Source organism: Marmota monax, unplaced genomic scaffold, assembly GCF_021218885.2.
Source record: "Marmota monax isolate L192 unplaced genomic scaffold, Marmota_monax_Labrador192_F-V1.1 WCK01_AAM20220418_F8-fsc00015, whole genome shotgun sequence".
Taxonomy (NCBI): Eukaryota; Metazoa; Chordata; class Mammalia; order Rodentia; family Sciuridae; genus Marmota; species Marmota monax.
In genome coordinates, this window is record NW_026692194.1 from 21,559,841 (window position 1) to 21,572,580 (window position 12,740).

General features: G+C 56.9%; 1 protein-coding gene across 1 annotated transcript; it reads right to left on the reverse strand.

Annotated features, from left to right (window-relative positions):
* Window positions 1-482: 482 nt before the first annotated feature.
* Window positions 483-4,999, reverse strand: Six3 (SIX homeobox 3). The gene is made up of 2 exons (XM_046425923.2): window positions 3,734-4,999; window positions 483-1,933 (listed from the first exon to the last, which is right to left on the reverse strand). Exons 1-2 carry the CDS (start codon window positions 4,546-4,548, stop codon window positions 1,741-1,743), a joined length of 1,008 nt encoding a protein of 335 aa, XP_046281879.1. The 5' UTR covers window positions 4,549-4,999; the 3' UTR covers window positions 483-1,740.
* Window positions 5,000-12,740: the final 7,741 nt, after the last annotated feature.

A 12,740-nucleotide genomic window follows, 5' to 3' on the forward strand; every position in this document is an offset into this window, starting at 1 on the left:
AAAGGAAGACCAAACCTGTCACCTCCAAGACCGCTGAGGATGCATACTTGGGTTTGGCAACCTTGTGCGTTTTTCCTTTGAAAAAGCAAAGCGACAACAACCAAAAGATGCCCAAGCATCCCAAGGGCCTCGGCAGGTTAAAATTCCCAGATGGAAACGCTCCTGGGCGGACCTGAGCCTGGCATGTCGCGGAAGAAACTGACTGTGGTAGCCCCCTCCACCCCGTGTCCTCTCAGCCTTTTGGCTCAAGGTTCCTTTGAGCCCCTCGTCGGAAGGCCCGGATCCAGCCTTTCCACCCAACTCCCAGCCAAGCTCAGACCAAGCTTCGAAATCCTGCCCCAGCTCTGGTGGTCCACCGAACCCGAGGAGAGCCAAGGCTGGGCCGCTGCACCCTGGGGCTGCGGGCCAGGGGCGGATAAAAACACCAGTCTCTGGGAGTGATAAGAAAATGGAGAATACTGTATTTGCTTTAGAAAGTTTTTACATATAGATAAACACGCAGTTAAGATAACAGTAAAAGCGCCCTACGGGGAGTGAGAGATGCCTCCAAAGCAGCTAAGAAATACTTGAAATAGCTTTTGCATAAGAATACTATGGTCTCACTCTCCGCTTTCGCTAGCGCCGGGGTCCCTCTTCCTAACCCAGGCCACCACGCCACGCCTTGAGTACCAAGTCGACGCCAGGAACACTGAGTGGGAGGGGGACACCCCCAAAAGGAAAGAGACAGGTGAGCGGGGGTGGGAGGAAGAAAGGAGGGAGAAAGAGAGAAAGAAAGGGAGAGGAGAAAAAGCAATATCATATACAGGCAATTTCTACACATATATTACAAACTGGGAAAATGACCGATCATTAAGATATACATAATTCATATAAAATTTTGAAATAAAAATAAAAATCTGTTACAGTCATAACTATTCTTTTTCCACATTTATAACCAGTACCCACACAGGCAGTGACAGAGTAGAGAGAAAAAAGGTGCTTACGAAAATGATTGTCTGCTGAACAAAAAACAGAAGATTGCATCTTGTTTGACCAATACTTGGACTTAAAAACAGAGAGAAGAAAGAGAAAGAAAGAGAGCAAGAGAGGAAAAAAGAGAGAGAGAGAGCAACAAAAGGCGAGAAACATTTGCTATTTCTCTCTCGAGGAGTTCTTTTTTTTTTTTCTTTTTCTTTCTTTCTTTTTTTAAACAAATTCGGAGCGGAGATGGTAGATTTTTTTTTTCCTTTTTTGTCTGTTTTGCTTTTGTCGTCTTGTCGTCGTGGTGGTGGTGGTTTTTGTATAGTCGACTCTTTAAATCATTTTAAACTAGAGAGAATATTTTCCCAGATACAAATAAATCGTCATGCAGGTGGGGTGCCGGGTCCGTGGGAACCAAAAGGAGAAGCCGTGCTTGTCCTAGAAAGTATACAATTGTCACCTCTTTTATGTTTTCTGCCCGCAACATCAGCGTTTGTGACTGTCTGTTGGCGTCGCGGTCCTTTGGGTTGGCCGTGGTGGTAGATGGTGGTTTGGGATTGTTGATGGTTTGCGGTTAATTTGTTATTTTTCTTGATTTTTATATATTTTTGGCTGGGGCGGGAGTGTGTGTGGACTTATGTGTGTGTGTGTGGTTGCGTATCCTGATTTCGGTTTGTTCTGGGGATGGAGGAGGAAGAGGAGGAAGAGGAGGAGGGCTAGGAGGAGGAGGGGAAAGAGGAGGGGAAGGAGGGGGTGGGAGGAGGAGGGCAGCCTTGGCTATCATACATCACATTCCGAGTCGCTGGAGGTTACCGAGAGGATGGAGGTGCCGGTGTCCGCGCGCTCCGTCAGGCTGGACACACTGGTGGTGGGGCTGGCAGCCGTGGACGGCGACTCTGCCGAGCCGTGCGTGGGGCAGCCGGGTTCGGCCAGCGAGCGCATGCCGCTGGGTCCGATGGCCTGGTGCTGGAGCCTGCGGGAGAGAGAAAGCCGTGCTCGCGCTAACACAACGGGCCCCGCCAGCAGGCTGCCCGGCGCTGCAGGGAGCCGGGCCTGCAGCCGCCCGAGCTCCCCGGCCTTCCCCCATCCAGTGACCCTAGCCGCCTCCCCCGACTGCGCTCTCTGCGCTCATCCCTTCAACGCACCCAGCTACTCCTTGGGCGCTGAAGAGACTCCCCAGCCCGAGTCTTGACTCTCGGCTCCCTTCCCCAGGGAAGCTTCCCAAAGCTTCCCAGATAGGGACCGGACTCAGGAGAGGTAGAACCAGAGGCCGGCCGCCTGGGGTGGCCTGGGCACGCAGCAAAGGACGACGATCCCTGAAGGAGCAGAAGTCAGGAGGAACAGAGAGCTTCTTCCTCCCCAGCCCCAGGGCCTCTTCAGACTGAACCAGCTGCCTGGAGAGCGTGGGGTCCTCATAAGTGCCTCCTGCTCCGGCTCCCCCAAACACACACCCAGAGCCGCGGGTTTCTCACCCGCCGCCTCTCCCGGGTTAGGACCCGCAGGCTTTGCTTTCTGGATCCCTGCACAGAGCGCAGGATCCGGGGTAGACAAATATGGGGAAGTTGGGAGCTAAAAGTGGGGAAAGAGGAGGGAGAGAGAGAAAGGAGGAAGAAGAAGGCAGGAGAGAAGCACAGAGCAGGATCTGGCTGCCTCTTTCCCGGGCTAGGAACCGGCTGCCTGAACCTAGAGTCCCTGTGTTCTCCCCATAAGGAGGCCTTGCCTGGCCCTGGGCGCTCCCCCCATTGGGCGAAAAGTGGGCTGCTGCGTCGGAGGCAGGGCTGAGAGGACCTTGGGCTCAGGCATGGGCTAGCTAAATCACAACACACTCCAGAAACTCACTCTCAGCCTGCAGTCACCAGCAGCTGCCAGTAGCTGATGGTCCTGCTCCTAGTATTATAGTAGGCCCTGCGACTTTCAGGCTAAGTAGGGAGGCAAGCTCCACATCAGGGCTTTCACCCACTTCCTCCTTTCTGTCTCCTTCTTTCCCATCTCCACACCCCCCTTCCTCTAGTTCTTTTACTCCTTTACTTCCTCCTAAACCAGCTCCGCTGACCATCAAACCCAGTATATAACTTTGTGACTTAGTGACCAACTTGCCAGCAGCATGGCTGTTCCTGTCGGCTTCCCAAGTTAAAGGACCAAAGGGATGCTCCTGGGCTGGGGAATGAAAGCAAGGATATGCACGCGCACGCGCGAGCGCGAACACACTCACTAGGCCTCTGCAGTCCCCCAACCCGACTCTCCTGCTCCGGACCCGCAAACTGCAGTGTTGCCAGAAGACGGCCCTCAGCACGGTGGCCTTTCCCCTTTGTGGCAGGGACCTAGGTTCATTCTCCTTTCCCTGACATTCGTGGATTTCTCTTGGATTTTTTGCAATGCATGGAATTAAGGACCAGATAACATGGAGTGTTTTCCTTCTTTCTCTGTCTCGGCCCAGAGCGCCTAGCTGGGGTCGGGCAGAGGAGATGGGCCGGTGCAAAGCTCCGCTAATGGTCCCAGGGGCAGGGACCAGGGCTGTGGGCACTCGGGGTCGCACGCACTCGCTCTCCGCGCTGACCAAAGCCCTTCTCTGGCAAAGCAATCAATAAACCCACAGCCCGCCCCTCTTCCGCGCTCCCGGGGCAAGCGGAAACTTTCTCCAACTGGCCAGAGAGACGCGGCTTCTCCAGAGCTCGGCGGCCTCCCCTACCATACCCCCCTTGCCGGCATTTCAACCCCTGACTCCTTCCCCGGCTCCGGAGGCTATAGCCAGGCCGCGGACCCCGCCACTGACCTGTTCTTGGCCGCTGCGGCGCGGTCGCGCTGCCGCCGGTTCTTAAACCAGTTGCCTACTTGTGTGGGAGTGAGGCCGGTGGCCTGCGCCAGTTCGCGTTTCTTGCTGGGGTTGGGGTAGGGGTCCTGCAGGTACCACTCCCGCAGCAGGCTCCGAGTCCGCTCCTTGAAGCAATGGGTCTTCTGCTCGCCGTCCCAGATGGTGCGCGGCAGCGGGAACTTCTTGCGCACGCGGTACTTGTCCACCGGGCCGAGTGGGCGGCCGCGCAGCTTCTCGGCCTCCTGGTAGTGAGCCTCAAGCCACATGGCCTGCAGCTTGCCGTGAGACTCCTTGGTGAACTTGTGGTTCTCCAGGATGTGGTACAGGTCGCGGAAGTTGCCCGTGTGGAAGGCGACCACGGCGCGCGCGCGCAGGATCGACTCGTGTTTGTTGATGGCCTCGCACGCCCCGGGGGCCACAGGCAGCGACCAGAGGAAGCGGCCCAGCCGCTCAATGTCGCCCGTCTCCTCCAGCGTCTCGCAGACGCTGGCCACCTGCTCCGGCGAGAAGTTGAGGGTGGGCAGCTGGAACATGGACAACTCTTCCGGGGGGGCCCTGGAGCCGCCGCCGCCGCCGCCGCCGCCGCCTGCTCCGCCAGCACCGCCGCCTCCCGCACGGTTCCCGCCGCCGCTGCCGCCGCCTCCCTCGCCGCCGCCGCCTCCCGCACCGCTCCCGCCGCCGCTACTCGCCAGAAGTAGGGAGCAGTGGTGAGAATCCGCGAAGTTTGGCAACAAGAAGTGGGAGGAATAGAGGTCTAGGGGGGAGCGGAATACCATGGACTGACCTGAGAGGAGAGGAGAAAATTCAGGGAGAGGAAGAGAGAGGGGAGGAAGAGGAGGAGAGGGGCGATGAGGACCAGGAGGAGGGAGAGGAGAGGGGGGAGGAGGTGAGGGAAAGGAGGGGGGAGCAGAAGGAGGAGGAGGGGGAGGAGGAAGGACGTAAGGGACACCCACACCCCACACACATCCACACACACACACACCCGCGCAGCCACATAGAGAGGGAGGAAGGAGAGCGGCCCGGTGCGCGCGCGCAGAGAGAGAACCCGAGACAGAGAGAGGGAGAGGGAGAGAGAGGAGAGCGAGAGCCAACCACTGCCGAGTCAAGATTCAGCGATTCCACAGCAATCGCCCTAATGACAACAGCCTCATAATATCTCCCCTAAATCCACAGTGAGTGCAGCATTGAAACATTTTGTTTCGCTTTTCTATTGGTCTGCTGCGTGTCGTTGTGGCGTTGCCACGGCAACCACTGCCAATCACTGTCAGCCCTGCCAATCAATACCGAGAACGTAAGGACGGTTTTACCACTTAGCCAGAGGAGGGGGGGAGGGGAGAGGAGGGAATGAGGGAGACCAGAGAGAAAGATTTTTTTTTTTTTTTAATCTTTGCAACTCTTAATCTCGCCACTTCCCCTCCTCCCCCCTCCCCTTCCTTTTTTCTCTGGCTGTCTCTGAGCCTCCTCTTGCCTCTTCCCCAAAGAAGTTGATTCAGAAATTCGAAAAGCTATGGACCTTGAGTAGTTGAAAGAGATGACCAATTACAGGGGAGATTTTGTTGGAAAGCAGGAGTCTCCCCATGCCTCAGGAACACCAGGCGGCTTGCCTGCAAAGAGAGACCCAGGGCCAGCAGAGCCGGCCGACAAGGTTTGCACATGGTGTGAACGTCGGACTGCCTCTTTCTGCCTATGTGAGCACTAATAGTGGAAAGGAAGAAAGGAGAGATGAGATCATGGGGCCAACCACACGCCGATCCTGGCTAAGCAGTCACCAGATCCCAGATTGGAATAGAGGGCATGTAGCACCTGGGAGCCTGAACACAGGACCCAGGGTGCTGAAGACGGTTCTGGCCTCCCTGTTTGTGCCCTTTGGTTATATCCATCCTAACTCCCTCAGCATCAGCTGGACTTTACTCTGCTTCCAGCCAAGAAGCCTTGATTTCTCCAATTGCCTTGAATTTTAAAATAGTGGAAATAACAGTACAGTTCTTTCCATCTTAAAAAGCAATCTGACTTTTTATTTTCCTCTAGACTTCATCTGACTCTTGGAGTCGTGGAGGAGCTGAAGCCTGGGAGCCCTCTGGACCCTAGGGAGTACAGAACCATCTCTCTGCCACCACATATTAGGCTGCTCTGGGCCTGCCCATAAGCCCCAGAAGGGCACTGAGACTTTGGAGGCCACCCTGAAAAAGCAGACAAGGCCTGGAAATTGTTTATTTGCCCATGAGTTAATAATGATAATGATGATAATAATAAAACTAAATCTCTATGGGGGAAAGTAATATTGCAAGCCTAAAACAGACCCTAAAATGTCCATAGGATGTAGAAAGCCCTCCCTCCCTGAGGTCATCACAGCCCCCAGGCCAGGCGAGGGTGTTAATTCCTAGGTATGTTGCTTTTAAGAAGATGTAATCAGCATCTTGAGTCGGGCCTCCCTTTGTGAGGTTTCTGTAACTATGGAAGATTTGTCGGGGTCACAGACGTCTTTCCCCGTGCACTGTGTATATTTAGACAGGACTCGGTTTGGTGTTAAAAAGTGTATATGTTGAATGGATTCACACACAGTAGCCAACAATGCCCACATTGTCGGCCCGTGTACAACGCGTATTGAAACGCAGCGCCCAGACTTCAACTAATCTGCCCTCAATAAAGCTGAAATAATTATCCTAAGCTGTCTTTCCAGAAGAAAAATCATTGAGGAATTCAAAACTTTTTTTTAAAACAGATCTTTTCTGCATTCCGATGCAGATCTGGGGGCGCGGCACCGGGTTTACACCACTTTGGAGATTTCAATGAGGGAGGAGAGAAAAAGAGATCGAGAAAATTTAAATGGGAAACCTAACGTCACTGGGGCCACAATTGCCCCAGGCCCTAAACCCCAAGCTCAGGCCCTGCTTGGGCCGAGACTCCTGCAGCACCAGGCCTAGGAGAGCCCAGAAGTGAGAGTCTCACTGAAGGTTCTAGGACACCAAGGAGGTTCTGGGTTGGGCGAAGGGCCCATACCGGTTCACTCAGTCAAAGGCAGCTGGGGGTAGCGAGTCCTAAGCCTCCCTACAAGGACAGTGAAATACTCCTCCAAAGAGGAAGACCCGACAAGCCCCACTTCGGGGGTCTCTTCCTCTCTTTCTATCTTCCGCCTAGCTTATGAGTGCTTTTCTGCTCAGCTTCGAAGCTCTGGGCGGTCGTTCACTGTGGGCCCAGAAAGAGCCCAAAGGTTGGGACACAAAAACAGACACTTCATCTTTTCTTCCCGATCCCTTTCTCTTGTTGGGTAAGGATTATAGACTGAAAGGTGGGAGGGGGAAGGGGCAGGAGGAGGAAGCGGGGGAGGAAGGAATGAAAAAAGGGAGGGGAGTGGGTATTGTGCCGCGTGTGGGGGGAGAATTCCTACGGGTGGGTTTCCGAATATTGTGTTCAACTTTTTGAAAGCAGCTCGTGACCCCGAAACTACATCCCCCGGAGCCGGGGACCCAGGCGCCGGGCGGGCGGGTGAACCCGACCAGTCCCACCCCATCTCCGCAACCCCCCGCCTCCGGGTGGGAGCGACCTGGCCTCTCCCTGCTGCTGCGATGCCAGCCCCAGAGGAAAGCTGGGCAGGGGCCGCGGGCTCTGCCGAAACGCTGACATCGAAAACCCTCGCCACTCAGGGAGAATTGAGGAAAGCGGGGTCGAGATTCCACTCAGCGTCACCCCTGCCCCCCAGCCTCTGCCCGGGCATCTGCCAACCCGTTGCACCCTGCCTGTTCGGGTGGCGGTCGCAGCTCCGCAGCGCAAAGCCGGGAGGAGGGCGGCGGCAAGGCACGCATCTTTGTGCGCCGGGACCCAGCCGGGCGCCGCGGAGCCGGCAGCAGACCCCGACTGTCCGCGCCTTCCCACAGAGCCCAGCTCGGCGCGGCCCAGCGAGCCCTCCTCGCGGCCCTGCTGCCTCCAGCGCCTCTAGGCACTGGCCGGAAGCACCACGCCCGCCGCCTGAAGCCAGTAAGTTGAGAGTCCTGAGAGCTGGGCGGGGAGGCGGGGCGGTTGGTCCTTCGCGCGGATGGCGGGAGAGGCTCCGGGAGGGACTGGGAGCGCAGGCTCCGCAAGGTCTCGGTCTAGGGTGGTTGGATATGAGTGTTTGGATGATACAGTGAAGCACCGGAACGTCCCCTCCCACATCCCTAGGAGTTGGGCACTGGGGAAATGGGAGCAGAGGGACTTCGGGTTTCAGGGCCCACGCCGCCTTTCTCGCAGGTCTGGGGACCTCATTGAGCAGCGCGAAGGCCGGCAAGTGAGCCTGGGGAACTCCTGGAGGGGGTGAGGTGCGGAGAGTGACTGCACCCCTAGTCGCTCAGAGCGGCAAGGCCGGGCTGGATAGGCGCGGACAGTCGGGGTCTCTAGGTCTCTCCCTTGCCCTCTCACCGTTCAAACTCCAAGATCTGAGACTTGGTGAATCTGGGACTGTCACTGGTACAGGCCAAAGTCACCTGTGCTGAATTGTCGCCACCATCCCCTCCTCAGTGGAGATCAGGGCGGCCAGCGGATGGACAGCGTTCAGTTGGTGCAGGGGGGAAAGGGGACGTTTGGACTGCAGCGAGTTCTCTCTTGGCCTCCTGGGCATTTATTTACAACTGTCAACCCCACCCCCAACACTGGGAAAGTCCCAACTCCACCAGAAAGCGTACCCTAGGGTTCCCCACTCTCTTGCTCCCCGTTACAGGGAAAGCCAAGGAGTTTGAAGGCCTCCAGGAGAGGAGGATCCGGCGGGCTGGGGTTACTGCACCCTATTCGGCCTTAGTTTGCTCTAAACAGCAGACCCAGGTGGCCTGGAGGGATTCCTGCTGGGGGCAACGCCCCTTCTGGCTCCCTGGACATCCAGAAGTGGAGGCTGGCAGTGTGGCCTGCGGTCTGGGCCTCACCTCAAGCTGCAAACTGAGGCTCTTGGCGAATACCGCCAGGGAGGGCGCAGGGGAGCGCAGCGCGCTGGCGGGGAGGCCCGCGAAGCCCTTCAAGGACCCCGATTACTTTCCTTTGAAAAACAACAACAACAACAACAACTGCTCCCTCCCCGGGCCCCCCGCCCCCCCTCGCCTTAGCCTCCGGGGACCCGCGCTCCAAGCAATTGTCGCCTAGGACCATAAACACAGCTCAGTTGCCTCAACTTTCTCGGTGCATAAAAGTTCCTGGCGTGCGGGGAAATTTGAATATTTGATCAGCCCCTTTGAGTGACCCTCATTAGCCTGGCGCCCTGCTAAGGCCCCGGCATTGCAAGAAAGCTGCTGGGCCAGGCATTTGTACGCCTTGTTAGCGCCGCTTAATGAACCAGCCCCGACGGCTCAAAGGCGGCTTCAGAGGCCGGCAGCGCGCACCTCTCGGCACCCCGCTCTGCCTAATGAGCCCCACCGCCCGCTAAAGACCCTTCCACCCCCCACATCCTCAAACAAGAGAAGTTTGGCTCTGTCTTGGGCTGCAGCACCTCCCACTGCCAGGCCTAGGAGGGTGGGCACAAACCCAGCCTCTCTGGCAGCGTTGATCTAGTCCCAAGAGAAATGACTAGAAGACTTGGGGGATAGGAGCCATACCAGTTGTGCCTATGAAGGGGGGGGGGCAGATTTTGCAGCCTTAGGAATCTAGCCTAATCTGCCACCCTCTCCCAAGAGGGTCAACTACAAATCAATTAGTCACCCCAACTCTTTAAAGGTGCATCTGGAATAATGTTGTAATGGCAGAGGGCAGATGCCCAGGGGAGGGTCAGCTTTTCATCCTCCTCCCTCCCCAAGTTCCTTTCCCACCAATCCTCTCCTGACAACTAGAACTAGGGTCGGTATTTGAGAAAGGGTGAGCAGACCCAATTCCCCCAATCTACCACTGCCGCCACCATCCACACAGACCCAACAGTCAAATGTTGTGACAGTTGGCAGCAGGGAAAACAGGGCACTACAGCCTATGCTAACTGCCCACATTCCCTCCTCCCCTATCCCAAGTGCCTTCTCTGGTCTCTCTTTCATCATATTTTATTCCTGAAGAAAGTACCCTAGGCAGAGCCATCATTCTTGGAAGACTGGGCCTAATTCAGGCCCAGGGGAGAAGAAGAGGGAGAAAGCTCTGGAAGAAAGGGCAACCTAGGCAACCATTTATTTGCCCTCTTCCTTTTCTTGGGGCAAGTGATAAAGAAACTTTATTAGAAATTGTTCCTCAATCCTCGGTAAGAATAGATTCCCTCACACTCTCCTCTCTCCAACATGACCCTTTTCCTTGGACCACTGAAACTCAAGGTCACCTCTTACTCCCTCCCTGCACAGTCCTTGGACCCTTGAAAGGTACTTTTAGAGGGATGAATACATAAGGTTTGGGAATCAGAGTCCTCACAGACTAAATTCCGGGTATCCTTGATCCCCCACCCCCAATATGCCCAGGATAACTTCCACGCAGAAGGCATGCTCAAGTTTATAACCTCAAGTCCCCATTCCAGGGTGCCCAACTCTAGGAAGGAGTGGCCCAGAGCCAGTCTTCACCCTCTGCCAAAAGGCCAGGTAGGCCTTGGGATAGCAGAGCCCTCAGTCCATCTGAGTTCCCCCTTTACCCTTTCCCTCCCTCACTCTCTCCAGCTACAAGGGCAAGCCCTGCCCCATTCCCATTCCCCCATCTCCAAAATCAAGCCCAAACGAACAATCTTTAGGTAGCATCCCAGCTGATCAAAGCCAGTGTTCCGGGCCACAATCAATCTAAAGGGCAAAAGTAGGGGCGGAGAAGCCGGGGAGGGGGATGGGGGCGGTGGGAGCGGTTGGAGAGAAGGGGAACCTGAGGCGGAGGGTAGGACCCACCAGCTGCTCGGGGGAGGAGAAAGGAGGGGTTGGGAGTCCGCGGGCAATGGTCAGGGCAGCAGGGACCTCAGGCGTCGGAGTTGGGGGCTAGATCCAGAGGAGAGGGGCGGGGAGACGGGGGTCGGAGGAGCGCGGGGCGGAGGGGGGGTGCCGCTCTTTAAGAGCCACAAGGACTGGCAGGAGAGGCGCACGGCCCGGTGCTGGTAGCGCGCTGACCCCGAAGGGGATTTAGCGGGAAGGGAGCGGCCGGGCTCCAGGGGGCTTTGTCCGGGGGCGCCCAGAGAGGCCGAGGCACAAGAATAAGGAGTGGCTGCGGCATGAAAGGCCGCGAAGAGCAGCGGTGCTGCTGCTCTTGACTTCTGAGCAGGGTTTAGAAAGCCTGCCCCGGCTTAAGTCGAGCTGCCAGTGCTGAACCCTGAGCGCCTAGTCCGAGGGCCAGTCCTGGGATGAGGGAGTGCTGGAGTGGCGGGGCACCTGACAAAGTCGCTCTTGGCTCTACAGCCTCGTGATTCTAGCGCAGAGAGCTGCGACCCAAGCGCAGAGCTGCGACCTTAGCGCAAAGCTGCGAGTCTGACAGGCCGAGACTGGCATAGTCAGAAAGATTTTTTCGCCCAACTTGGGGTTTGCTTTGTGTTTCTACTTCGCATAACTCCGGAGCAAGCCAACCCAAATGCATTCTCAACAGGTGGCCAGGTAAGTCTGTTTAAAGAATTCCGGTTATATTGTCAACCCCTCCCGACTCTCTTCCTTTACCCCTCCCTCTTTCCCCTTAGGCGGGCCTCCTCCGGCTGACGAGGTGGGGATGTGGGGCGGTGGAGAACCTGCGTCCTCCCCCTGGAGGTCTTTGGGTTCAGGGTTTCTGCCCAAGAAGGCTGGCAGGAGGCCCCCGAGAAGTTCCACCCGGCATCTCCGGGTCCTGATCACCACTCACAGCTCCTTGGAGTGGGCCCTGGCGCCCCAAGAGGGGGAAAGAGGGAGAGCGCGTCACAGCACCTCAAGAGCCAGCTAACAGGAAGGGAGACAGAGGACCCCTTGGCTGGAGACCTTTGTGTGAGGGTTTACAGTGAAAACTATTCATCCTCTTTTATGAGAGATGAGGGATCCGACCCTGGGGAGCCCGCGCCAGCCTTACAAAGGCCCGCAGAAGAGCGTCTCGGCAGCCTGGGGTAGGAATGGGTTAGGGGAGAGGGAGGAGCGCAAAAGAGGGGGATGGGACGCAAAGAAAGGCCGAGACGAAAAACCCAGGGTGTTCGAGTGAAAAGTCGGAAAATGTCCCCAGAGCGCGCCACAAACAGACGCGCGCGCTCTCGGGCGCACAGCCTATCTCTCCCCCTCCCCTCTCTCTCTCTCTCTCTCTCTCTCTCTCTCTCTCTCTCTCTCTCTCTCCCTCTCCCTCTCCCTCTCCCTCTCCCTCTCTCTCTCCATCTCTCTCCCTCCCCCACCTCTCTTACACGCGCACTCACACCCATTCCACACAGGTAGCCCACCACGCGGTTCATGACTGTGCGGGGGTCGCACGCCCAGGTGCCCAAGCCGAGCTTGGAGCACAGCCGCCCTTTCCCCTACCCACCCCACCCCACCCCCCGCCAACCAAGAGACCTCCCTTCCGGCCACCCGCGACCCGACTGGGTTGGTTGGAAAGCCCCCCGGGTTGAGGCTCTCGGGGAGAATCTTACCTGCGGAGAGGTAAGGGAAGCCGGGAGCATGGAACAGCGGTGGATAAATATTCATTAGGAAGTGTAAGTCTCTCCTTTTAAACCGCGCGGTGCGCTCTTTCTCCTATCTCTCCTTCCCTCCCTCCTTCTGTCCTCTAATAATGCACTCTCCTCCTCTTGCTTCGTCCCACCCCCCCCTTTCCTGCGAAATACCGGGTGGATCCCAGTCCAGCTATCCTGTTGGGAAGCCTGAACTGCGGGCGGCGCCTCCACAGCTAGCTGTTTGCTTTCGCTCTTGGGGCGTGCGTTCCCCCATCCTTTCCCCTCCCTTCTCTCGCCCAGCCCCTCACCTCCTCCTAAATTACTACATCATTAGCTTTATTTTCGGGGGTGGGGGGAGTGCAACGGAGCAGCCAGACGCACCTCTCCATAACAGGGTGAGAAGTCGGCGCTCTCCGAGGCAGTCCCAACTCCATCTCCACCCCATCCTCCTCCATCTCCACATTCTTGCTCAGT